The 27005-nt window shown below is 55.2% G+C and overlaps 1 protein-coding gene across 3 annotated transcripts in view; it reads right to left on the reverse strand.

The window, feature by feature from the left end:
* The window catches only part of HIPK2 (homeodomain interacting protein kinase 2), a 139150-nt gene that overhangs the window by 14732 nt on the left and 97413 nt on the right, over nucleotides 1-27005 (reverse strand). For all 3 annotated transcript variants that reach the window (XM_037514346.2, XM_037514337.2, XM_037514352.2), the window contains exons 3-6: nucleotides 6507-6630; nucleotides 6182-6301; nucleotides 4352-4438; nucleotides 2502-2686 (exon numbers count right to left, since the gene is read on the reverse strand). In XM_037514346.2, coding sequence (XP_037370243.1) covers nucleotides 2502-2686; nucleotides 4352-4438; nucleotides 6182-6301; nucleotides 6507-6630 — 516 coding nt within the window. The remainder of the gene's footprint in view (nucleotides 1-2501; nucleotides 2687-4351; nucleotides 4439-6181; nucleotides 6302-6506; nucleotides 6631-27005) is intronic.

Raw genomic sequence — 27005 nt, forward strand, 5'->3', positions numbered from 1 at the left:
GCAAATCACCAAGCTTGCTTTCCTTTCAGGGTATAGAGACTGACACCCCTTGGCTCACCCCCACCACGCCCAGAAATGAGACAAATCCTGTAAGAGTTTGCAAGGGATTGACCTGACTTCCTCCTTTGTGCCGGAGCCCGGCTGTCTCAAACATGTACTAAATTAAACTGCAATGCGACTTGACTTGCTTAATAGCAACTGGTAAGGAACAGACCTGCAATAGAGGAAGCAACGCCCGCAGCGGGTGCCATTCACCCACGTCTTGCATGTGCGTTCAGGCCAAGTCCAGCCTCGAGACTCAGCCCAATCTGAGTCTGGCCACAGCAGGGCCAGCGTGCTCCACAAACGCCCCTTCTCCCCACCCAGCCTCTGCTCACACATTCCCTCCCTTCCTGGCCTAGCGAGCATCTTTCCCTGCTCCACCCAGGACGTGGCTGTTTATTCTTTCACATCCCAAGTACCTCAGGGTTGAGAAGCTGAAAAGACACCCCCCCACCCCCCGACCTCCTGTTAGGGGATGATTTATGCCCCCCCATTCATATGTTGAAGCGCTAACCCCCAATTCGAAAATCACTGAGTTTGGAGATGGAATCTTTACAGAGGTAAAATGAGGCCACTAGGGTGGGCCCTCATCCAACTCCTTAGGGGGAGGAGGAAACAGGACACAGACTTGTACGGGAGGAAGACATGGGGAGAAGGCACCACCCAGAGCCCAGGAACCAACTCTGCCAAACATCTAGATCTTGGGCTTCTGGAATCCTAAGAAAATGAGTTTCTGCTGTTTAACCCTGCCCACCTAGGGAGACCGCAGAGGTCCCACTGCTTCCCTGCCAGACACCTGGCTTCTCAGCTCCCCCTCACCCCTAGCGGGCTGCTGTCCACCCCGGCCACTCGGGGCTGTCAAACTGGAAACCATTCTACTTCCCCAAACTGCCCACCGAGCACCCCGTCCCTGGCCGTGTTCTCAGCCATCTGGCTCGTACAACTGTCACTGTAATAGCCAGTCCTGGAGTCGATCAGATGGCTCCGTCTCCTCGCACCCTCCCTTCCCGCTCAGCCTCCCACAGCCAGCCTCTTGGATGACGACGGCTCTAATATCAACATCATACATCTGTCCATCGGTTTGCTCCTCTTAGCAGCCTGGCTAGAGGCCAACCTGGATGCACCCCGCGATCTGCTTTCTCCAGCCCTTCCCTCGGGGGCAGCCACAATCCACCCTGTTCACACACCACCTCAGTGCTCAGTCTGCCGTCTTCCTCTGCTCACCCCGCGGCCGCCTCCGCCCTGACTATCTGATCCTTTCTGCCCTTCCTAAGCCACCAACCGCCCTGGTCTCAACAAGAGAAGGATGAAGCTCCCCCAACTTTGTTCTGCTCCCTCCTCCAGCCACCTCCCGGTGACACTGGCCTCTTCCTCCCCTGAACACCTCTTATCCATCTCTCACTTGCTACCACACACTCCCCTCGGCTCTTAGACGTGCTCAGGTCTCCACACTGAGAGATGCCCCACTTCCCAGCTGTGCCTCTATTTCTTCCTCCTGTTTTACAGCCTCCCTCTTGAAAGGGAACCATCCATTTCTGCCCTTCTCCCCCAGTCTTTCCAGTAGCTAAAAGGGTTTCTGCTTCTGCCATCCTCTGGAATAGTGCCCGAAGTTACCTACCACCTCCAAGGCGCTGGGGCCGATGGACATTTCTTTCCAGCTTCACTGGATTTGTTAAAAGGCAAGTCTGACTGGCTGTACCCTGCTTAGGGATCCTTTCATAACATCCCCTTGCTCTTGGGATAAGGCCAAGATCTTTACCACGAAGTGCTTTCCCGGCTGATCTGGGGCCTCATCTCCCCCATGCACCCCAGCTCAGTCTGCCCATGTGGGCCGCTCTGCGCAGGCGCTGCCCTGGCTGCCCTCGTGGCCTCCTCACCAGCTGCCCCCATGCACCCTTGGAAGGTCTGGTCCTCAGGGCTGCCCCCACGCCCCAGCACAGCTCCCCACGACATGCCCCCTTGCAACCTGCACCTCCCCTGGCAGCAGCCTGGTTATTGGGTGTTATTTGTTACCGTTCTCTCTCCTATAGACACTAAGCTCCTGTAGGCCAGGGCTCCCCCTGCACCCCAGCACCTGGCCTAGCACACAGCATGCCGAGTCCCAACCAGCCCGAGTCCACGCAGACGGCTCCAGAGCCATCTGGCCCTAAACATGCCGTTGCTCCAAGGCCACTGCCATCTGGGCACCTTGTGGCCTCAGGGCCCGTCACTGCCTGGTGCTCGCCTCGTGCCATGGTTCCCCCCTCTTTGGTGGAAAGCAAACTGAGGCCCAGGTCCCCATTTGTTCTGCTAAATCACGTTTTGGGAAGACAGCCCCATTTGGCTAGAGCTGCTCTTGCCTCTAAGGGCAGACCTGAGCAGCTGTGAGAGACACTGGCCACAAGCCTGAAGGACTGATTCTCTGGGGCTTAAAGGGATGTTTGCCGGCGCCTGGCCTGAGTGCGGAGCAGGACACCTACTGTGTGCTGTGGGGGAAGTCGAGCAGGTGCGCCATGGTGACGAAGGGGTGGTTCAGGGTCTCGATCGGGGTGATTCTCTTATCAGCGTCTATTGTCAGCATCTTTTTCAACAGGTCAATGAACTCCCGCCGGTCTGCCTTTTCCACCAACATGTCGCTCCCTTCCAGATCTGTCGTCATGTTCACCTGGAAGCAAGCGGGGACAGGTTACAAGACCCCATTGCTCCTCCCTCTCCCTGACTTCCCATATCCTCCGCCCTGCCAGTCCAGCCTCATCTCTCTGTCACCCCATCAACCCCTGGAAGGCTGCATCTGCCCTGTTGAAGGTGCTGCCACAGCCTGTTGCTGTCCGGAGGCTGCGGTCTCTGCAGGCCGGGCTGGGCCATGCACCGGGAGGGGGCGCCACTGGTGCCTGCTGAGGCACAGATGGCTGCGGAGTCTGCTCCTGCTTTGAGGGTCTCATCGACCCCACTGAAAACAAGAACGACGAAAGACAGTTCTGGAGACTGGCCGCCTAAGAGCGTGTGCAGGTGCTTCACACTACTGAGTGGCACGCTTCAAAGCGGTTAGGATGTTCAATTATATGCAGTGCCCTCCCACCCCCACCACAACCAAGCAGGAGGAAATCAGGAGCACGGGTCTGTTTATTGAACCTTCAGGGGAAATGTGGGGGCCTGAGTTTCTTCTTCTTGCACCCACGGCCTGCACCCTCTCATGGCTGCGAGTCGAGAAGGGCTTTTGCCCTGTGCTCACTGGTCGCCTCTGGCCAAGACCAGGCGTGGGTTTTCTTCTGAAGGCACGTCTGTATCGGGCTTGCCTTTAAAAGGCTTGCCTGGTGATGCTTTCTGTATTTTCCAAGACATGCTCTTGGAAAGCAATTTCAGTTTTCTCAGACAATCTAAGCTTCTAATCAACTGACAAGTATACTTTACTCAGAATCATGATTTTTGGTTACACTCATCTGCAGTAAGAGGTGCGCTAAGTGTTTATTGGACTATAGTGTTACTTCTCATTGCTTTTAAGAAAAACTCACTTTGGGTTGCCCTGATTTTAGACTAGTTTTCACGCTAAAAATAGCCAAAGTTCCAGAATTTTCTCTGGAACGCACAAAGGTGAAAGCAAGCTGAGAGAGACAGAGCATGGGCTGAATTCTGTTCCCCCGAAAGAGCTGCTGAAGTCCTAATGCAGGTACCTATCATGTGACCTTATTTACAAATAGGGCCCTTGCAGATGTTAAGATGAGGCAGCACTGGAGTCGGGGTGCACCCTAAATCCAATGACTGGTGTCTTTATAAGAGAAGGAACAGGTGACCTGGACACAGGCTGGAGCAAGCGCAGGGGTGAGACTGAGTGAGGCGCAGGCAGAGGCTGGAGGGAGGGAGCCCCCAGCAGGCAGGAGAGAGGCAGGGCCTCAGGGGAGCCTGGCGCTGCTGAACCCCTGATTTCAGGCTTTTGGCCTCCAGGACTGTTCGAAAACAACATGTCTGCGGTCTGAAGCCTTAGCTTGTGGTGCCGGGTGAGGGCAGCTCTGGGACTTAAACACCGACTCACGGGCACTAAACTCAAACGCACAGCCCAGCTTCACGTCTCAGGAAAACCCACGGGACTGGCCCGGACTATTTAGAAATGGAAGCCGGTAACTGGCAGCTGTGTTCAAGGAGCCGGGGTGAGGCTGAAAACGTGTCCCCAAGTCAGCTGGTGCTCGAAGGCTGGCATGTCGAGGCGACAGAACCGGTCAGCCCCGTGGTGGTGGGGGGGCAGGGGTGTGACTGCCTACCCCCAGCCGGGCACCTCGGCAGAGCCCGGTCGTGCTGGGTTTCAAAGGGCAGCACCCCCTACTCCCCGGCTTACCTGCGCCATGTCATCTAAACAGTTGAAAATGTACTTCCTCGCTTCTTTCGACTTAATCCCCGTTTCTGCTTCATGGTCATCCGGGGTCTGCTCGAGAGAGACAAGGGCGGGTTGGCATGTGGCTCATCTCCTAGTTGCTCTGACTCAAACCCTGAAGCTTCTCCCGGGTCAGCGGAGAGTTTGGTTCTTCTTAAAGTGACCTGCACATTAATTCCTCTTGCTCTTCACCCTCACACTAACTCCCTTCTCATACCTGCTCTGAGTCTGGCCTGGAAGATTCTAAGATGAGTAAGATATGCTGCCTCCTGACACCCCTACATTCTTCCCTAAGTTTAAGGGATAAGGTAAGAGTCCACAATGTTACCTCTGTTGGAAAAATGAAAAGGTAAGACTCCTCTGTAAGGAAACGGAAGCCCTTTTTCATGCGTTTTTACATTTTAATTTAATTTGGTTGAATCAACGCCTGTGCACATGGCTCTTACTACGTGCTGGGCATTATTCTAAAGTGAGGAGCTCAGTTAACCCCCTCCGCGGCCGTCTGGGGTAGGACGACAGGCACCCAGTTTCCAGGGGGCGAGATGGGCACAGGTCACAAGGCCCAGAGGTGGCTGCAGGCTCGAGTCTATGCTCCCGGCCACCCCGTCCGCTGAGGGCTGGGCCACAGGCATGCGGTCCCCACAATGGCCTCAGCCAGGGAGCCGCTGCTCCCCATCACTACTGTGGGTTTTGGACTCATCTAAGGATAGAAAGTTATTCATCCTTGAACATTTCACTTAAGGGCACACACCTGGTGCTGCTGAGAGCTGGGCTTTGATCCCGGGAACAGCTGGACAGACAGGACTGAGGCTCTTAACTAAGACGTGGGAGTGAAGGTGTTCCTACCTGGCCTCACCCTCCTCCAGCCAGGACTCTCCACTGGACTTGACCTTGGGCCAGTCACCCTCACAGGCGCCATGCGCCGGCCCTCCCCTCACAGCCTGGGTGTCCGCTTACCCCCTGAATCTCCTTCCCAAATCTTTTGTGACTGTAGGCTACACATGATCTTTAAATCGTATCAGAACTTGGCTGTGGTTTCTGTCAGAGACACACACACAAAAAAAACAAAAAACAAAAAAACAAAAACCCAAAACACCCACCTAGCTCTCTTGCCAACCCCCCCCCCAAAAAAAACTACAATGAACATAAAACATACCCAAGATTCTACTCTTTACCTTCCCAGGAAATGCATCCATTCTAATCACTTAAACACAGATCAAAGCAAAAGCAAAGTATGTTTCCACTGAAGTAAAACCACCCAAGAGTTTAAGGTGTGAACAGGACTCTGCCCCACTGCGGGCTGGCGGGACCAGCTGGGCCTGGGGATGCAGGGCCCTTAAGCCACTTTCCTTGCTGGAAACCCTCAGGCTGTAGGCCAGCCCTCGCCCCTCCCTGACCTTGCTGTGGGCTCCTCGTGGCTCCCATCCTGTTCCTCCCAGGGCACTTGTTACGGGGCTAGAGTCTGGTTCGATCTCACGGACCGTAAACTCCTTGAGGGCTGGGGCTGTTTCATTTCTCTATTTAGCACAAACCTAGGACACCCAGGTTTACTAAATAAAATCCAGGAGTTGTAGCAATCACAGCTGAGGGCACTTGAACCTGGTGGGCGGCGGCAGCGGAGGCAAGAGGTGCTTGTGCACACTCTGCTCCATGCACACCAGGCCGCGCGAGAGGCCTCCCAGACGCTGCCCCGAGCGAGATCCAGCGACATGCCATTTCCAAAGCACACCCCCATCCCCTGCACCCTCCTTCCGGGGTGTCGGGCGTCAGCAAGGAGTGGGAGGTTCTGCCTACCTTCAGCCTCCACAAAGGATATGGCGAGTCTGTGTCACGGTTGAAAAACCGAGTTGTCTTTGTCCCCGCGCTTAATAAATATTCAGCCGGCAAGCCTTGTGTTTGTGAAATATACCGAATCTGCAAGAAATGAAGAGAATGAGGTCGGGACTTTACTGTCACCGTACATATGGGATATTAATGGCTCTAGTGCCTCTGAGAAAAAGTGAAAACGACAGTTGTAAAGGGGAAGAAAGGAGTGAAAAAGAACAAGGATACAGAAAAGCCAGGTTCAGGGGTGTGTGGTCTGGGGACCCTTGGCCAGCACCCCGCTCTCTGCACCCACCTGATCGTATTCTGATGCCCCCGGGTAGAGCGGCCAGCCGAGGAACAGCTCTGCGATGACGCAGCCCAGAGACCACATGTCGATCGCCTCGCAGAAAGGTAAACCGAGGATGATCTCAGGGGCCCTGAAACACAAGGAGGAGAGGTGATGAGTCGCAGGCAACGCGGGGGGCTCTTTTGATATGAATGCCTCGTAGAATCCTATCCTGCAACCCCCTGCAAACCATTACTCACCCCCTCATGCTGTGGGGCACTGATCCCCCCAGTGTTTTGGGGTGATCTTCCCCATTAGTGGGGAACTGGCTCAGGTGGGGCTTGGCTGAAATGCAGGGTAGGTTGTGGCAGTAGAACAGACTTACTGGGAACCACAGCTATGGCCCCCCATCCCACCATACCCCAACCGGACCGAATCATGACTGTGTTAGAGGCGTGTGAGCAGAACCTCGCTCAGTCTCTCAGAGCTGAAAGCCGGGGAGACAACCTTTCGGTAGGAGAGCCTGGTTCTTCCAGAGGAAGGCTGGAGTGCAAGTGTTCTGCCGTCAGTGGGGGATGGGACAAGTTGCCTCCACCCAGGATAATGGATTCTGGCCAGCACCCCTTATGCCCACTATCCCTTTCTGAAAAATGCGCATCAAACGTTGGAAACATTGTCTTTACGATTTCCATTTCTCTCCTGTAATGTCACAATTACAGAAACTTTTCCATGAGAGGCAGGCTGGGGGCTGCCTGAAATTCCATTACGGTCTGTCCCTTCACCGGCCAGCCAAGTGACAGGCTGGGGCGTCTAAGGAAATCGCCTCAACTCACCGAAAAGACAGGTATTTGGTGGTCAAGACCACGCAGACCACAGAAAGCAGCTTCTTCCCTAACAATTTGTCGCGATGAAGCAAGGGGTGCATTTGAGAGACCCAGGCTTCAAGTATGAGATATAAATACAGTTAATTTTGTTTTTAAATGTAGCTGTGCTGACAATAAAAGCCTTCGCCTGCAGCTCGATGTTTCCCTAGGTTTCTGGTGACTTGATTAAGCTGGGGAGATGCTCCCTCCTGCTGGACCCCTCAGCAGCCAGGAGGGGGCAGCGCAGGGCCCTGGGGGTGTGGGGGTGTGGGAGGAAGCCTGTGCGCAGGACGCCTCTGCTAGTTTCCCAGCTTCCAGCTGAACCATTCCATCCACTTAAAAACCACCGCCCCAACTTCCTCCTTTACGTTTGCTCTAATTGGGAACTTTTTTTTTTCTCTGTAATAATCTGAACAACAAACCCCAAGATGTCTTGTTACAAAGTCTCGGTTTTTCAGATGTAAGAATCTGCTGGTGCTTTAGGGCAGCCAGATCCCTGTTTCCTTGGTCAAGACTGGTCTTTCCTGGCTCGGGAGGAGGGGGAGCCGCTGTCTGTCTCCCCGAGTGCTGGGCACCTTCCCTGCTCCTGGCCCTTCACCCCATGGGTCCTGTCTGCTCCCACCTGGTCGCCGGCCCTCGTGTGAGCACAGGAGGCTGCTCCCGCCCCGGCCCGGATGCACTGGGGGCGCCGTGGCTGTCTGGTGACACCTTGTTGCTGCACTGTCTGGGGTCACAGGGCCCCATCCCCACAAGCGGCCTCGTCGCCCAGTCCAGTGCACCCACACACGCCAGGGCGACCAGGGCCAGCTGCCCAGTCAGCGTGCACACGTGATGAGAGCACCGCGCTCAGTCTCATTAAAGATGGTTTGGGTTTCGCTGCTCCCCTCAGCAGTGTATTTCAATCTGCCTGTTCTGTTCCCCACTCTGTCTCTGGTGAATCCTCTCACCCCTTCCCCCCTCATCTCTGGCCTGTACCCCAATTCTTATATGCATAAAATTAAAAAAAAATCTTAAAAAAAAATACATCTGTAGAGGCTTTATAGCCCCTAGAGGAGATACAAAGATGTAAACTTACTTTACCTCAATAAACAATTTTGGGGAAAAAAAAAAAAAAGATGGTTTGGGTTTACTGAGAAAGACGCATCCCTTAGAAATGTGGGGGGCATCTGAAAAGAACATGGCAGAGAAAACAGCCTGGCTCTAACATATAGGGGGGTCAGAACTGGCTTTTCTCTCTGTTCCCGTTCTAGAGCCCCTCACACATGGACTTTCTCGGGAGAGGAGTTCTTGACCTGGTTCAAGAGACACCCCTCTCCCTGGCTGGGGTCAAGCGCGTCCATGCGGCCGCCCCGTTCCCGTCACCTGGGCCCTGCCTCCAGCAGCCTGGACGCTGGTCTCGACGTCAGGTCTTAGGAAAGGCTGGTTTGGTGGCATTTTTGGATGTGACCATGTGCCTGCCCTCCCACCAGTCAGCTCAGTCACTGCCTCTGCTGCCTCAAGAAGACCAAGGGGAGCCTGCGGACACTTTCCCAGTTTCTGTCTCTTGGTGAAGGGCTAACTCAGCTGACAGGCTCCAGCATCTCCCATCAAAAAAAAGCAGGGCCTCCCTGGTGGCGTAAGGGGTTGAGCGCAGCACTCTGAAGCTGTCCGCAGCCTCTACAGTGCAGGTTCGATCCTGGCTGGCCAGGGCGCTACCCACATGGCGCAGCAGACCTCTTCTGTCTCGCCCGCTGCAGTGTATTTCAGTCAATCTGCCTGTTCTGTTCCCCACTCTGTCTCTGGTGAATCCTCTCACCCCCGCACCTCTGGCCTGTACCCTAGTTCTTATATGTATAAATGGATAAATCTTAAAAAAAAAAAAAAGGCAGAACCCAAGCACCAGACAAGCTAAACCATTCCTCAATCCTTTCATCTCCCTGTAGCTGCTGCCCTATTTTTCTGCTCTCCCTTCAATGTCAACTCTCTCTAAAGAAAACACTAATTCGAAGAGGTCTATGCACCCCATGTTCACTGTAGCACTATTTTACAGCAGCCAAGAGCTGGAAGTAACCTAAGTGCCCACTGACTGACAAATGGATAAAAAATATGCAGTACAGATATACAAAGGAATACTACGCAGCTGTCAAAAAGATGAGCTCCTGCCATTTGCAACAACATGAACCGACCTGGAGGGAATTATGCTTAGTGAAATAAGCCAGAGAGAGACAAACACTGATTTCACTCATCTGTGGTATATTGAGAAAACAAACAGATGAAAGAGATAAAAGAGAAACAAACTTTTGGACTATATGACCAGCAGTTACCAGGAGGGAAGGGGCAGGAGGTAAACCAGGACAATGGTCTGGTGCAGGGTTGGACTTTGCGCAGTGAACGTCGAGTAGCAGATGGGCCATGAGGCTCACGTCCCGTGGTAACGCAATGCTACTTCAGTTTAAATAAAAGGAGGTAATCTCCCCACCCCCTCTGGCTGGGCTTCCGCCCTCCGCTCCAGCTAACGCTGCCAGAGCCGGTCAGGGTCAGCCGTGACCATGGTGCACACCCACTGGTCAACTCGCAGTTCCAGGGCCGGGGAGCCCCGGTCTCCCCACACCGTCGACCATTCCTCCTTCCCGTCTTGAAACACCTGCTGCCCACTCCCGCCTGCCCGCGCTTGCCCTGCCTCCCGGGCTGTGGCTGTCTGCTTCCTTGGCTGGCTGCCTTCCTCTTTCCAAGGGCGATGGCCAAGTCTGGCGCCTCTTTTCCTTCTCTTTTTTATCCTTGTTATAGGTCATTAAGGGTTGATGTCCCCGCCCCCCCCCCACCACCCAGAAAGAGACATGCTGAAGTCCTGCTCTCCACCACCGCATAATGGGAGCTGATTTGGGGGTGTTAGATGGACCCAGTCCCGGTGCGGTCAGGCGGGAGCAGGCGGCCCTTCGTCCAGTGCTGGTGTTCTTAAGGGGGGGAGGTCTGCATGCAGACAGAGGGAAGCTGGCCATGTGGCGATGCAGGAGGGGTGAGGGTGATGGGGGTGGGGGTGATGGGGCAGGGTAGGGGGGCTGGGAGTGATGCTGCCACAGGCAAGGGCCTCGGAAGCTGGAGGCGGCCGGCAGGGTCCTCCGTCGGAGGCTGCAGGAGGAGGGCCCTGCCCCTGCTCACACCTCGGGCCTGCGCTTCTGGCCTCAGGGACATCCTGTGGCACTTGCTTCAGCACCAGCAGTGGCATCCACACCCACAGGTTTAAATTCCATGCGTTTCCGTCTTGGACTTCTCCGGCTCCAGATGGCTGTCCCGGTGGCCTGACACAGACACCTCCGCTGCAGTGTCGCGATGGGGCTCTTCTCTTCTGCCGCCCCGCCCCCAGAGTTCCTCTTTGGTCTTCCTTGTTTCACTGAATGGAATCACCCTCCAGCCCCAGCTCCTCATGCTACGCGCTGAGCACGACCTCTGGTCCTGTCTCTCTCCCTCATCCTCACCGTCCCACGCACCACACGCCGCCAAAACATCTCTCAGATCAGCTGGATTCTCCGCCTCCCCTGCCACCACTCAGCACCCAGACGGGGCAGCCGGAGGAGCCAGCCACACCGCCCTCCTAATCCCCTGCCCTCCAGGATCCCAATTCCACACAAGAGTCCCCTGGGCCGCCGCTCTCCTCCATCTCTGCCGGCTCCATCGGCTCCAGCCCATCAGTTTTCCTTCACCTCTAGGAGTCCTCTGGCCCCTCTGGGCCCGGCGCCTTTGCAGTGTCACCACTGATGCCGTGAATGCCCCTGTCCCTGATGCCTCGGCTTCCCGTCGCCCTCAGCGGCAGACAGGCTCCCTGGACACCGCTCTCCGCTGCCACCGACGTCCCCTGGCAGCACACCCCCAAGAACCTGCCCACTGCGGTCTCCCCGGCGCCGTCCACGAGGGCAGCACTGCGCTGGCAGCCCGGAGCCGCTCAGCCAGCAAGGACTGTGGAGCAGGGAGCCTTTATTAAACAGAGGAGGTGCCCAGCTGAGGTGACTCAGATGGAAAGTTTTAAGGAGGCAAACAAAGCACAGTGGAAGGGGCAAATCTCCATGGAGGAGGGAGGCTTCGGCAGGGAGGGCAGGCCTAGGGCCGGGCACCTGAGGGTTGGGGGACACCCACCTGTAGGTGTTTCACAAAGGAGTTACAACAAAAAAGACAGAGAGAGTGGGAGGAGGGGTGCCTGGGGGCGGCACCAGGACAATGCAGGGCCAGGACTTCCAGGCCTTAGAGGCCTCAGACTTCGCTCTCGAGTGTGTCTCTTCTGCCTTCTCTTGGAGTCATTACCCTGCGCAGCGTCCATGGCCACCAGCTTCATGAAGCCTGCAAGCCAGGCCTCTCCTGGAGCCCCGCCGTCTCTTGTCTGCGGTTTCAACCTTTTCCAGTCCATCCCGAAACTCTCCCTCACCCCAAAGGATGTGCCAGTTTCCGATCCGGCCTGTCCTCAACCCCGTCTCCTCACTCACGTGTGATGCCCATGCTCTCTGCCACGGAATACGGGTGATGAAGAGGAAACACGAATGAATAATAAGAGGCTGGCCTGAGAGACATTAACTGGGCAAAAGCTGCTCTCAGGGGGTCCGCTCTCTGCCCTACTAACCCTCCTAAGGGCAGCGTCTGTGGACCCTGACCTCCGGCCCCTCTTCTGGCACAGGACATGTCCAGGAGCTTCTCTGCCTGGCCCCTGGGAAGCCCTGGGGGCTACACATCATTCTGCTGTGACATTGTGTGTGCCTCGCCCCTGCTGTGCCAGTCTGTGTGAATGCAAAAAATCAAGTCCAAGATGGGTTCTTTGGGTTTGGCTCATGTTCAAACCTCAAAGCATCTTCAGTGGTTTACACTTGGTGGAGAAGAAGCTATTCTGACTGATGGTGATTCTCCTCCAGAGTTTGTTCAAGCTCCACTCACCACTCACTGACTTGAATTAAATCCACCGTGTACTGTCTACTGTGTCCTGGGCACTGAAGGTTGAACAATAAACCAGGTCTAAGGCTCCTCCGGGCATTTACCATGGGTTAGGGCAGCCACACGCCCACAGCTAACAGCAGGCGGTGGGAGGGTGGGCTCAGCACATGAAGGGAGGAGGGGAGAGACAGACGAAGCAGGGAGGCTTCCAAGGGGACAGGGAAGTGCACGTCACTGCTGCACCCTCAGCCCAGGCTCAGTGCACAGGCAGGCTGTGCCCTGTACATGTCTGTGGAATGTGCCATGGGCCACGACCCCACCCCAGTGGGCGCCCACTGTCCCTGTACCATCTCCTTCGCTGCCCCTCCTGTGGCAGAGGCAGACCAATGGCCTTTCTGCTTCAAAGTTTGCAGGTTTCTGAAAAATCCCACCCTGGTTTCTTCCTCGGGGGTCGTTTCTGTTTTCAGTCCAGTTCCAGAGCGGGTGGGACAGCTAGCCTGGAAAATGGTCTTCCCCATCGGGCCCAGGACTGCTCAGGTTCTGTTGACGACATCCTCAGCCGCCCCATAGAATCATCTTACAGAGTCTGAGAGTCTCCTCGTTGCTATTTTAGGACATCAAAAATGCTTTCAACGTACCCAAAGTGGCAGACAAAATTTGCACCTAAGAAAGTGGGGGATCGTTTCTTTCCATTCCCATAGCAAGACACCGAGAATTCTATCTCCCCTCCAAAGAGCATGAACCATGGTCATTTCTGACACAGCTGTTATGGAGGCCCTGCTATTTTGCGCCACCAGCTCTGGGCAGGTGTTGGGGCTGACAGGACACTCCCAGACATAGGGCCCCGGGGACATGGCCTCCCCGGTGGTGTCGGGACCACACAAGATGAGTGGAAAGGACACACAGCTGAGGCCCCAACTCTCAGGGAAGCTCCTGCTTCCTGGCGCTGGCCTGAGGGCGACACTAACAGAGCCTGGCACGGAGCACAGAGGCTGCACGGAACAGGCAACGACCTGGAATCACTCTTTGATGATAGGTACGAGTCCACGGGACAGCAATAAAATACACAGAGCACCCCTGTCCTGCACTCTCAAAGCTCATTTCCCTCCTTTCAAGTTGAAACTTCAGGAAAACCGCGTAACTCTATTACGGCACACATTGCACATTTTGGCTCCACGTATTTGTATAGAAAAGGTAGAGCGGTCAACACAACCAACAGCCAAGAACCTGCCAACCAGTCTTAGGAGAAAGCTGTCCTACCTACTGGGTACGCCTCACTTCTCCCGGGGCCAGGGAAGCACCGCCCTAGCTGGGGGCTCCCCTTCATGGCCACAGTCAAGGTCTCGGTCGGTCACCCACACAGTGCGATCACCCACACAGCGCGCTAATAAAGTCAGATCAAGGTTCACCGCCACTCCCAGCTTGGGCAATCCATGTGCAGCTCTAATCAGAGGCTGCACGGAGAACTGTACACTTCTGGAAAAGCGTTACTCAATTTCTCCCAATTTTTATTTCACCATCTATAAACTGTGATTATTAATCTCGTTTCCCCCCTCACCCCTTGTCTCTGCAGCAGCTTATGAAGATAAATTATAGCTGGGGTAGAATTATAAAGCAGTTTGAACTCCTTGGGAGCCAGACACTCTATTAGTCCCTGGTATTTTATAATCACTGATATTATAAGGTGTACTTGAATTGAGCTGCAGTGCAAAAGCCCGTTCCCACAAATATATGTAGATTGAAAGTAACCTCGGTATGGCTGGGGCAGAAGCAATCAAAATGTAAAATTGTATTTCAGATGGGTTGTTAAATCTTATGTTTCTACTGCAGAAATACGGAGGCTTGGAAATGCTGACATAAGTGCAGATCGCTGTTTGAGCTGAGGACCCCGGGTGCGGGGTGAGGGATTACATCAACGCGGCACCGGCCCGAGGAATAGCAGGAAGCTGAGGCCAGGGGGAGGCTATGCTGAGAAACTGGCCCCCAAGACTGAGGGGTCTGCGCAGAAGACAGCCTGAAGGGAGTGGCCGGGGAGCTCCTCGGTGGGCAGAACAGAGAAGTTCCTTCGGAGGAAGACAGGGAGTGGTGTCCCTAGAAGGGGGTTAGGCCATCTCTGGGGGACCCACAAAGGTCCTAGAGGATACCTGAGACAATAGAGGCCTGGTTACTCCAAGGCCACGCTGGGATTCGATTTTTTTTTTTTTTAAGATTTATCCATTTATAAAAGAACTGGGGTACAGGCCAGATGCGCGGGAGGGTGAGAAGATTCACGAGACAGAGTGGGGAACAGAACAGGAAGACTGACAAAATACACTGCTGAGGGGAGCAGCGGGCGAGACAGGAGAGGTCTGCTGCGCCATGTGGGACCCTCACCGGCTGGCCGGCTGGGATCGAACCGGTGCTGCACAGACTGTGGACAGCTTCATAGTGCGGCGCTCAACCACCTGCACCACCTGGGCGGCCCCCTGGGATTCAATTTTGAAAAAGACACAGCTCCCTCAGAGAACAGGAGACACGAGAGAAATTACTTTGTCTTGGGGTCCTGACGGTGGGAGGGACAAAGGAGGCCCAGGATAGTTCTCAGAGCAAACACAGGGTGGGCTGCCCAGGAGCCCACTCACCTCTTAGCTTGTGCTGAGCTGACGGGATAAGGAGTCTGTCCTTGCAATGGCCTAACCAAACTCAGGCCCCTAACTTCTCAGGCCCCCCTCCGCGGCAGAGGACGTCTGCTCTGCACTGAGAAGAAGGCCATGTGGTGGAGGAGCTGCTGTGACGGAGCTAGGCTTGGCCTCCAGAAGGGGTGCTTGGAGGGACCCCACTCATGCTTTAGGGTGGTTTCAGCTTGATGTTATGCCTGCCACAAAATCGCTGCAGAGATGTTCCAGAAATTCTACCCAAGGGGCCAGTGCTCAGGCCCATATAATGAGTGGGTGCCAATGAGAAGCATTTCCAGATCTTCACCAGTGACTGTCGGAATTTAGTTTCTCCACCATCATCAACAGAGAGGCTCCAGACGCTACAAGGAAGGAACTGTTGTCGCCCTGTGGAAGGGTGACTTACTCATGCCCACGTAGAAGTCATTCTCCTGCCACACTCCAGCAGTCTCCCCAGGCCAGCTGGCGTCCTCGAGTCAGCCGGCCATTTCCAGTATGTTTGTTAGACTCAGTGGCAGTTTTTTTGATTTGTGTTGGCAAGGACTGTCCTGGCTCTGAACATGAGTCTCTTGGTGTCCACTAAACACACACACACACCTGCTCCCACACCCAGCACCGCCTCAAATCTGCCAAGAGTGCTCCCAAATTCCAGCCTTCCTGCCCCTATACCAGGAACTTAAGTGAATATAATCTCCCAAGGCTCCTGAGGGTGTTGGTGAAACCAGAAAGGAGCATATTCTGATGCTGGCCTCTAATGGCACGGCTGTGTTCTCGTGTATCTACAACAAAGTGGGGGGAAAAAAAGCAGAGCAGGAGAAGGGAGCAGAGAGGTGATGCTGATCTGACTTGCTGACAGAAGAACAGGGAAGTGAAGGAAAGGGGAAGAGCCCACTGAGTCTCACGTGCCAGCGAGAAGTGTTTTCAGTGAGAACCAACTACGACCCACGGTGGGCCATACTCATACTGTCCTGTCATTCTTCTACTCCCATCCCTCTACTTTGCCTGCCCCCGGCCAAGGGCCACGTCTGGAGTCTTCACGTGAAGCCCAGGACCGCTGGAGCCATCCTGGCCCTGCCCACCAGCATCCCCAGCATACCCGAGAGTGGTTGCTGTCTAAAACTCACTCTATGTCTACATAGGGTGCTTTCTCCTAGGGGTGTCGCAAAGGGTTAAGCATCGCACTATGAAGCAATCCACAGCCTCTGCAGCACGAGTTCACTCCCTGGCCGGCCAGGGAGCTACCCACATGGCGAGGCAGACCTCTCCTGTCTCTCCCGCTGCTCCCCTCAGCAGTATGTTTCAGTCAGTCTGCCTGTTCTGTTCCCCACTCTGTCTCTGGTGAATCCTCTCACCCCCCCCCACATCTCTGGCCTGTACCCCAGCTCTTGTATGCATAAATAAATCTTAAAAAAAAACCCAAAAACTCTTTTCTTTAAACTGTGCAGGATGACATAGCTACAGAGAAGTGCACGGAACAGTGACTTCTCAGAAGGCAGTGACCAGGGGTCACTGGGCCAGGGGCGGGCACAGGGCATGGTGGCATCCAAGCCCCTCTAGTGGGCCCCCCAGACACTGTCCCCTCTGCTGCGTGGCAACCCGCAGCTCTGTGCTCCGCTGGGTGCAGGCCCAGAGCGGGAGTCCTAGCTCACACTGGGAGGCGGGGGTCTCAGCACAAAGGCCTGGGCTGGAGAAGCCACACAGCCAGGCTGGGAGAGAAAGGAGACAAAACCTTGAGCATTCCTTTTAGTTCCTTTTGTTGATTGTTTTCCTCTTGCTTTGTTGCTAGTCTGTGACTGACAAAAAGGGAGCATTGACAGTTTCCCCAGGAAGTAGCCCATACTGGGAAGGCCTCATCCAACCCGCTAGCTCACCCTCCAGCCTTCTGGGGCCATCCTTGCTTCTCTGCTCTGGGAGAGAACTGGGAATTTCAATTCCTGCGGATCAACTGTCCACACAGCCCCTCGGCTTTATTCAGACTAGTGATGTTCCCCACCAACAGAGTGAAAACGAGATGTGAGGCTAGTCGGGAAAGAAAGGCTGGCTTCTTTCACATAAATCTACACATTCAAGCCTCAAAGCCCAGATAAAAGCACTCCAAGAAGGCAGTATCACGACCTGGGGCCAGTTTGCTGACTTCCATGCAAAACTTCTCATTGGCTTACCATTTAGCTTCGACTGGTTCATGGTGAGGCTCATATTGTTTGCTGGAGGAATGAATGAATGAATGAGCCAGCGGAGGCTGAAGGGCCCAATGCTTTCCTTCCATTGGTATCTGCGCCTGCCCGGAGAGGCTGGAGCTGCCAGTTCCCAGCCAGGGCAACAGAGACTTAGCCCTGGGCTCTTGGGGTAGTCCCCCCCCACCTCTTCCAGCCCCATTTGATCATGCAGCTCCTGGGACTAAACCCTGAGGCTTTCCTTACTGCCTGTGATGAGAGGGGCAGGGGCTGCAGATGGAAATCTGCTCCTTCTTTGAAAGGGAGATGCACTCGGTGTCACCGACTGGAGACACATCAACTGACAGAGCAGCAGCTGGAAACCCAAGGTATGAAGGAGCGTTTGCACCTGCCGGGGAGGCCCCGGGGACAGGTGGCCTCAGAGGCCTCCCTGCCGGGCTCTGTGCTTTAGGGAGAGCCTAACTAGGGTAGAAGCGCTGAACACACTCCCTAAGCAAAGACTCCGAGACCCATTCTGGCCATCGGGGCAGGCTCGGACCCAGGACCAGGGCGGCAGGTATGAGTAGGGCGAGAGGAGCGGCCTTGTGCCCTGGCGTCGAGCAGCCCCTCTGGCGACGACCAGAGCTGCAGGGGCGGCCGGAGGGCACAGCCTCCACCCCGCCCCACAGCAGGGCACTTGGCGGAGTGCGGGACTGACCAGCCAGGGCCTGGGTCCAGCCAGGAGGCAGCTCCCAGGAGAGTTTTGAAAAGCACAACAGGCATAAATTCCAGGGCCGCTGATGAAGGGAAGACCGTGCAACATTTAACTCTGTCTGAAGGAGCTCGAAAATCAACCCCCCCATACTGAACCCCCCCAACCCCCCCAACCCCCTTGGCTGTCCCGCGCGCTCGCGCCCGGCGAGGGGCGCCCCGGCTCCGCGGGCCTCGCCAGGGGGCGCTGGCGGGCAGCAGACGCGTCTCGCCAAAGAACCCCGCGGCCCCCGCGGGCGACAGAGGAGGGACAGAGCAGGTTTCCGTCAGTGGCAAGGGTGGGGGCTGCGCCCCCGGCCCCCTCCCAGGCGCAGATCCCGCCGCCCCGTCTGCCCATAGATGTGCTGTTCTCAAGCCAGCAACGGGGCCTTGGTCACCGGCGCAGGGGCGCCCGCGCGCCCGTGGAATGGCGCAGCCCTGGGCTGGAGAGACTAGAAACGTCCATTCGTCCTCCTGACTCTGCTCACCGCCCAGGCCCGGGAAGCCACCAGGGAGGGGAGGCAGGGAGCTGCCACCCCGCAGGGGAACTCAAGAGAGAGCACAAGAGGGAGGTGGGCGAGAGGGAACCTCAGGGGAAACAAGGGTGAATGAAGGGCTGAGGCTGAACCCCAAGACTGCTCAGCCCGCAGGCCCCCACCCTTCCCTTCAGAAACCACCTCCCTCTTGCAGGTCCAAAGCCCTCCAGGCTTTCACCTGGCATCCTGCCTCCTCCACGCTGCCCTTGTAACAGGGGGGTCCCCAGGAAAGGGGGAGGTTCAGGTTTCCTGCCCCACCCAAGGGAGGGTGGAGCTGAGCAGGGAGAGAAGAGGCTGCAGAGGAGACTGAGGAAGGAAGGAAGCAGGATGGAGCCAGAAGGAGACCTGGAGGAGGCGCATGGAGCAGAGAGACACGTGAAGAAACTGCGCTTGTCTTTTGGTCGTGGACGGGGTGACACAGATGTGGGTGAGACCCGTGGGGAGGAGACAATGGCAGCTTTTATCTTAATTTTGCTCTTTTCCTTCCGGGCTTGTCTGGCTGTTTCTGACCCTTTTCTGTGGGTCCCCACTGGAAGGTGCTTTAGACTTGTGGCAGGCCTTGGGGCCTTGCTCTGGGCCAATGCCATTTGGATGGACTTTTACCCACAAGGGGACGGGGAACTTTGGGTGCTTGATTTAGAAACTAGACTCTTTGCCTTTCCTGTATTGTTTCCTAATTGTATTAAAGTTCCTTCCCATTAAAGTCTCCTATGTTTTGTGTTGATGCTGCGGATGGCAGAACCCATTTAAAATAGGCAGGTTTGCGAGGTTTGGGCTGCCCCTCTCCCTGCCCTGTAACACCCTGACCGAGTCAGTGTCCCACAGCACCAACTGCGTCCACCGTCCATCTGGCTCTCACACTCATCCTCGCTCCAGAGCTCAGTTTTGTTCTCTCTGAAAAGAGTCATCAGCTTCTCCACGGGCCTGGAAGCGCCTCGAGGTGGCGGGCTGTGCACGCTGTATCTGTTCACCTGGAGGCTCCCAGCCAGCTCAGGTGTGTGCCGCAGGTGCGTGTGTGGCTGGGGTGCTGCCGCCTCTCCCCACCAATGTGCAAAGAACCCAGCGGACGCCCGGATGTTGGCTAAGCTGGATCATCGAAGCGAGCAGAAAACACGTTCTCACTTCTGTTCATGCATTTGTGTTTGCACATGCACTTATCTGTAAGGCGAGGGAAGGGGCGGAGCAAGCAAGCACTTTCTAGTTCTTCTCTGATAACAGGAAAGTCCAGGGAGTGACTGGAACAGAAAGCTGATGACGCGCTATTTATTTTTAATGGGAGACAACTGGCAACAGGTAGTTTGTATCTTTAAAAAATGCATCAGCCAAGGAGTGGTAGGTGAAAAAGGAGAAACTATTTATATATCTGGAGATGAAGAAAGAAATAAGAAGTGGAGGTGAGAAGAGAGGGAAGCTGGAGGTTACTTTTTTTTTTAATTCATCTAAATAACCCACAAGCAGTAGAATGGCTGTACGAAAAAAATGGCACTGACCCCGTGTGTGAGCTCAGTTTCTTTATTGCCAAATATAAAGAGTTTTGAGGTGTCACTTTAAGTAACTGAGGTGCTGCTTGCCAGGCTAGCTGGGGGGGATTTTGTTGTGTGCATTAAGACTCACCCCATCCTCCAGGAGGCGGAGGGGGGAGTTCAGGCAGAGGGGAGAAGAGGGACCTGTCTGCATCCTCAAGGAGGGCTCTGCTCCAGGGTACCCTGCGCCCAGCAGGTGTGCTGTCAGCCTCAGCCCACTGACCGCAGCTCACAGCACCCCCTCGCTTTTTGGAAAGGTTCTGTCAGAGCTGCCTAGTTCCTTTTTATTCGGCCTCAAAGAGCATTTGTTTTTCTCAAGAAACATAAGAACCCCAAGTACCCCAAAGAGTCAACCCTGGATTCCACTTCGAGGCAAAGTGAAACAATTCCTCCCGACTCCTCGGTGATGCCTACTTGGGTGAAATCAAGCCAAAGTCTTCCTGCTTCCTTCTTCTGGGGATCCCTGGTTTTTCAGAGGCCGACAGATTCCAGATGATCATGGAGCCCAAACTCCTGGGCCCTGCTCCCAGGGATTCCCATTCAGACCCGGAAACCAGCACGGGTGGGGGTGTGGCGCACACCGCATGGGTATTTGTGGGGGGAGAGAGGAAAGGCTGATGAAAGAAACACGGCACCCAGCCCCGGCCTCGTTACTGCCCCTGGGATTGCATCAGCGGCTTCACCGTGAGGAAGCGTCATCCCTGGGTGCAGCTTCACATTTGGTTAAAATGATGTTATTCCTGTTCTGAAAGCTGGGATGGGTGTCTCCCAGGGTCTGGTCTCCCTTCTTCCCCAGCAGCCCCATCCCACACACTTCTCACTGGCCCTGGCCCACCTGCACCATCAACTGGCCTGCCTGGACCGCCACCTGGCCTGCCTGCACCATCTCGGAGGACATTCCCGGGACTGTCCTCCTTGGCTGCGGGGGGGACGGGATGCTGCAGCGGTCTTTTCTTCTGCTGTGTGCACTATGTTCAGTAGGGACAGATAGCTGTGTAGCCTCTATTTACCGTGAATGCTGAGATCAGTTATTAGCGACCAGATTTTTCTATGGGAAGTGGCAACGCAGGGTGGGGAGCGAAGCCCCAGCCGGAAGACCAGAAATGCTAAAAGCTGGCATCTGAAGGTATTATTCAAAAACAATATGGGAAGAGGCAGAACTGCATTTCCTCTGTTCTTCTAAGGGGAAGTTCAGAGAAAGGTCAAGAGAAAAAACGGCCCTCGCTCAGAGCGGCCTCTAACCTAGAGAGGTCACATACACTGCAGGCTGGTTCCTCCGTGAGCCCCACCCCCTGCCACCGTTCGCACACCACTGCGGCCTTATGGATTCCACATCTCATTTCCATTCACTGACACCCCTACTGGGTGGCCACTGCCAAGGTGGGGGGAGGCGCCCCTTGCCCAGGTGCACACGCCAGTGTCCCAGGGCAGTGCGCACGTGTGGATGCTGCTTACACTGACCTTCAATTCCCAGCCCGAGGTTTCGTTTATTGAACAAATAAGCACTCACTACCTGGGGAATTTTTCCTGGGGGAAATCATGTTGGAGCACCTTTCCACCCCCTTAACATTTTTATTCAGGCAAAATCCAGCTCAAATGAGTATTAAGGGTGGTCTTGCAGGAAGCAAAGACAACTTGCAGCCCAAGGACATGTGTGGGGTGTGTGTGGTGTACAAGTGGTGTGTGTGTGTGTGTGTGTGTGTGTGTGTGTGTGTGTGTGTAAGCACCAGCAATACCCACTCAAGACCTGCTGTTTGAGCTGGGGAGGGGAGGCTGGAAAGAGGGTACCAGAAGTGGATATCCTGGCAGGAACTGGGGTACCATCTCTTCCCTGTCTGACCCTCTGATTAAGTGACACCCCTCTTCCACCAGCCAGAAGTGCCCAGGGAGCCTCTGGGGGTTATCTGTCCTCACAAGGTAATTAATATATGTAAGGGGTGCCGCTTTTTGTTCAGGACGCTACTTCTTGGGAATTTTCCTTTTAAATATTAAAAAACATTAGGTTTCGTAGGAAGTGTCATCTCAGACACTGAGGGAACATGACAACAGGGAATGCCCCCGAAGCAGACAGGGGTGAGCAAGAGCTGAAAGCATTTCCTTGAAAAGTAGATGGTAGACCTGACTCTATCACTCTAAGAGGTGGTATAGGCAGGTTTAAAGAATTTTTTTAAAAAATGATTTTGGATACATTCAAAGAAGACAGTTAGTTCTAAGATGGGCTACAAAAATAGCATATTTAATTTCTGAGGTGAATTTCAAGGACACAGTCGTAAATGGGATGAGTAGTAGATACAAATCACTAAGACACAAATGCTATTGATTTATTTTTTTTGGAAAAACTATGTTCAGGCGTGGATCATTTGTTGAGATGGCGGGGACAGCCAGCCTCTGAGATGTCCCAACTCACACTGCATAGGACAAACCCGTGCAGCCAACAGGACACTGTAGAATGACGACGTGAGCCTTCTGGGACTCGGTCAGCAGGGCCACTGCAGCCCCCGCCTGGCTCTCTGGGATCCCTCACTCTGGGACAAGCCGGTGGCCATGTTGAGAGGATACTCAAGCAGCCCCGTGGACAGGCCCACTGGGCAACAACTGCAGCCTCCTGCCAACCCCCAGCTCAAGCCACTGTGCGAGACCCTCCAGCAGGGCCGAGTCCTCAGATGACAGCCCCACCTGGGACACAGATGCAAGCTCTCCAGGAAGGAAGCAGAACTGTCCAGTCACGGCAGCCTTGAATCCCTGGCCCATAGAAACTGACAGCGCAAATTCATTGTGTGAAGTCGCTGAATTCTGAGGTCGGCTGCTACTCGGCGACAGGTGACTAACACTCGTGTGTGGGTGTATCTCTAAGAGAGGTGGGATTGTGCAGGAGGCCCCTTCTTCCCACAAGCTTTAGTTGAGCTTCTGGTGCCTTCCTGCAGGGACAGACGCCACCTTCAAAAGGCAGGCCGCACAACGAAGATGAGGGTGCACTTTCCAACCCGCAGGCAGGCGGTTCTGAGGTGAGGAGCAGCGGCCACCCGCAGGAAGCCTCCAACTGTTTGCGAAGGATTTAAGTTTTCTTTTGAATTAACATTTAGAAAACAAGTGATATTTCCTAACAGTTTGGACTTCGGGATTCTCTTGAAAACCCAACTCTGGGCGACACATTTGCTCTTGGCAACAAAGAACTCGGGGGGAGCCCCGAGTGACCCCACTCTGTTCTCACCTGCCAGGCCTCACCTCACTCCGCCCGAGGAGAGAACTAGAGGCAGGAAGACCAGGGGAGCAGCCAGGCAAAGTGACTGCTTCTAGCTGTATCCTGGGGGCCTTTTGAGGGGTGTAAAACGAGCTTTGTTTTATTAAATTAAAAAAAAAATTAGCCAATAGCTACCCCAGAGGCAAGGGGCCACCCTAGAACTTATAAGGAACAGAAAATGATGATTTGACTTTATGGGAAACAGCCTGAGCTGTGCTGGGGTGGGGGAGAGCCCATGTTAGTTCCTGCGATCTTTGTTTAGGGGGGCTTTCCTCTGAGACTCGGCGGCGAGGAGCTGGGGCCCATTGGGGCCTCGACTACCACAATGACGGTCACACAGTCAGGGAGAAGGGCTGCTCCACGCCCCCTCCTGCAGGAGGAGGGCCTTTGCTGGCCTCCCAACTCTCCATTTGAAAGCGGATTATCATCCGTTTTCCAGGGTGACTAAGTCAGGAATCGGCTGGCCGGCCACCGGATAACCAACTCTTGAACAGGCCTCTGCTGACACTTTGCAGATTTGTGGATGAGGGATGGAGGGTTAACAGCCTTGTGGTCCCAGGATCACCCTGCCCGGATGGCCAAGGGGGCCCTTTGCTGCTCAGAACGCTCTGGAGGTGGCTTCTGAGGCTGCCAGAGGCCACCCCCGCCCCAGCTCGGGAGGCTTGGTCGTAACTAGGTGGTAAACTCAGTCACCAGCACTAACGAGCTCCTGGTGTGTCCGAGCCTCTGCTGAAGGTGGCACAAGTTTCTGTTCTCAGGAAGCGCGGCGTCGGGCAGACGAGCACGGGAGATGGCAGACCCACGCCAAGTATGTTGGGTGCCAGTGGGGTTGACAGCCAGCGGCCGCAGCAGGCGTCTGTGGAGCACCTTCTGGCCATGAACCAAAGGTGGTCTCTGGCCTCCCAGAGAGTCAACTCCAGTGGCCTCCAGATGGGGCAGGACGGGGGGTTTTTGAAATCAGACTGTGAGGGCAGGACAGACTTGAGCCCAGGGAAGGGAGGCCGTGCAGTGAGGCAGGAGACAGGATAAGCGCCGGCTAGAGGAAAGAGCCCACAGGGACTGTTCCAGAGAACAGGGAGGGCCCTGCCAGCGAGGGCAGCATGAGGAAGGCGCAAACAGTTCCAGGCGCAGCCTGCCTGCTCCTCCCCACTGGGGGGGGGGGGGGGGGGACACAATGGCTATTGTTTGACGCTTCCCGTGAGTGCGGACATAGGGGCCTTGTCTCGGGACAGGGGGCTGGAGGATGCGGAGCCGAGGACTGGCTCAGGGTAAGGGGAACAGCGGGCTCAGAGATCTTAAGGGATAAACTGTACCCGCCATCCGGCCACCACATGCTGTCAAGGTCCCACAGGTCCCTCTGCCACGCGTGGTGGCAGGTGACAGGTGAGCGAAGGAAGTAAGGCCCACCCCCAGCAGCACAGCCAGGCACCCCGACCTGGTGTGATGAGGTGCAGGTTTCACGCCACAGCACCAGCGCCTGCCCATGAGGATGAGGTTTTTTCCTTTCCAAAGGCAGAGGGAAAGCAAATTATGATGTCTCCACAAGGCAGACAGCTTTGTGACCACCAGCCCGGCGTGCTGAAGGACACGGAGCTAAGCGGGGCCCAGCGGCCCCGAGCCTGGTGGGCCGCGGTCACATCGGCTTCCCAGCACAGCATATATTAACACATAAAGGCTCAAGTTCAGTCTCAAACACATCTTTGGAAACGCTTCCTGGTTCTAGGGAGGCGTGGGGTCCTGGCAGAGGCTCTGTCACGGGCTCAGGCCTCCCTACGAAGCACCCAGCGTCATCTCCAGCAGGAGGGGGCAGTGCTTGGCAGGGGACAGGAGGGTGCCAGGGGCAGGGTCTCACGGGTTCAGTTGAAATCTGATTTTTCCCAGCAGCCTGCTTGTCGTGACACTCCCGGTTACACAGCTCTCAGCCACCCCTAGGCTGGGCTGTCCAACATTTATTTTGGGGAACAGTTTAAATCAAGAGAAAAGCTATTAATAAATGAGACAAAAGCTGCTGACGGGATTCCCTGTGAGTGGGAGGTTGACTAGGGTGGTTTCTAAAGTCCTTGCCAACACCAGGATTCTGTTCCTGCTTTCCTCCCAGCCACCTGCAATTCCACACTGGCCTGTCGCTCCACACGGGCCTGCAATTCCACATTCATGGGCAACAGGAGACTGTTCATTTGCACGAAGAGGGGCTGTCAGGCCCTGGGAGGAATTCTCTTGAGTAAGAAAGCGTCTCTAGCATTGAGGTCCCAGGCCTGGAGCTGAGAAACTACTAATCAGTGAGGTTACTGAATGCCAAGTGGCCACGAGGTGCAGAGGTAAAGGCCACAGCCACGCAGTTAAGGGAGCACGGTCACCTCACATGCAAACCTGGGAGCAGTGGTGGGAAGTGCCGAGAAGGCAAACAAATCAAGAGCAAATGAAGCAATTTATGATAAATAAGCAAATATCAGCCTTCCCAGTGGAACAATGGAAAGATTTATCATAAATGCTTCTTAATCATAAATGAAGCTGTCAGCTGCACAACGCAAAGGCGGGGAGTAGGGAGTTGAGGGGAGATCCTGGGAGAGGCCTTGGGCTGGAGCAGGAGGGACAGCCTGGGTCCTCTGCCCCTAGGGCCCTGCAGACAAGGGGATGAACCTGCAGAGTCTGCTTTCCCTGAAGAAGCTTCTCGGCCTCCATGGCAAGCTACTTCACTCCCTTTTTCTTCTCCCCTCTTCCCTTTCCCTCTCTCCTGCCTTTTATTTTATTTTATTTTTTTGTGGGACCCTTGCCGGCGACCAGGGAATGAACCGGTGCTGCAGAGGCTGTGGGCAGCCTCGCGGCCCAGCGCTCAACCGCTGCGCCACCAGGGGAGGCCCTCTTCTGCCTTTTTAAACAGCACTGCTAGGTCCTGCCCTTCTCTCCCGTTTTCCACTGACAGATGGCGTATATGGGCATCTACACTGCCTTCCTCCATTGCCCAAGCAACCTACAAATCCAATTCAAAATATACGATCAGACTGGTATTGCAGAAACGTAGCTATTAATTGAGTATGATTTCGAAGAAAGAGCACTCTCCTTGACAGGCTGGAGAAACCATTCCAGCCGGGGACACTTGGGGGCAGGGAGCCACCCAGGAGGCCGGTGTGGTAATTTAGCACCCTCAGGAAGCTGGAGAAATGGCTCTCCCGTACCAGGGCTGGAGACCCACTGGCCTTCCCTCAGTGCCCAGCCCCAGCTTCCTCTTCTTTCCTCTTGCTCCTTTGCTCTGGACACCCCCCAACTCCACCTGGTCCTCCTGTGGGGTCTGCTGTTCACTGTCCAGCATCAACGGCCAAGCAGATTTGCTCCCCTCCCCCACCTCTTCTTGGGCGCTAGGTCCCTAATCTCAAGGACTAAAGTGTCTCTATCTAGATGCCTCCAATTGAACTCCTGCCCTCCCGTGTCCCAACCAGCCCTGCCACTCCCACAGAACCACCTCTCGCTTCTGCTGTCTTCGTGGCCGCACCTCTGGACACTCACGCCACCTCTCGCTTGGCCTCACCCACTGCTGGACAGTCCCTGGCGGTTCCTCTGCCTCTGCCTGCTCCCCCTGCCAAACCCAGCTCCAGGCTGTGGCCAGACCTGTTTTCCTAAAAGAACTGACCACATGAAATCCAAATCCTAGTCACTTCCCAGCCCCACGGCGGCTATCCCCACCCCCTCTCAGCGCTGCTCATGTCCATGCCCAGCTCATAGCTCCTTCCTTGCTCCTTCTTCCAGACCCCTGTGCCGCGTGGCTTTCGCCACTGAAATGCTTCTCCTCCCTGAATTCAAACTGCAGCATCCCCTGAGTGCCCATCTGCTCCCACCTCTATTAACACTGCCCCGGGCTGTGCCCAGGCTCTTGTTCTAACACAGCCCTTGCTGCCCGCCTCCCTGCCGCTGCCCC

This window comes from Talpa occidentalis, unplaced genomic scaffold (genome assembly GCF_014898055.3).
Source record: "Talpa occidentalis isolate TD23 unplaced genomic scaffold, MPIMG_talOcc4v2.1, whole genome shotgun sequence".
In the NCBI taxonomy this organism is placed as follows: Eukaryota; Metazoa; Chordata; class Mammalia; order Eulipotyphla; family Talpidae; genus Talpa; species Talpa occidentalis.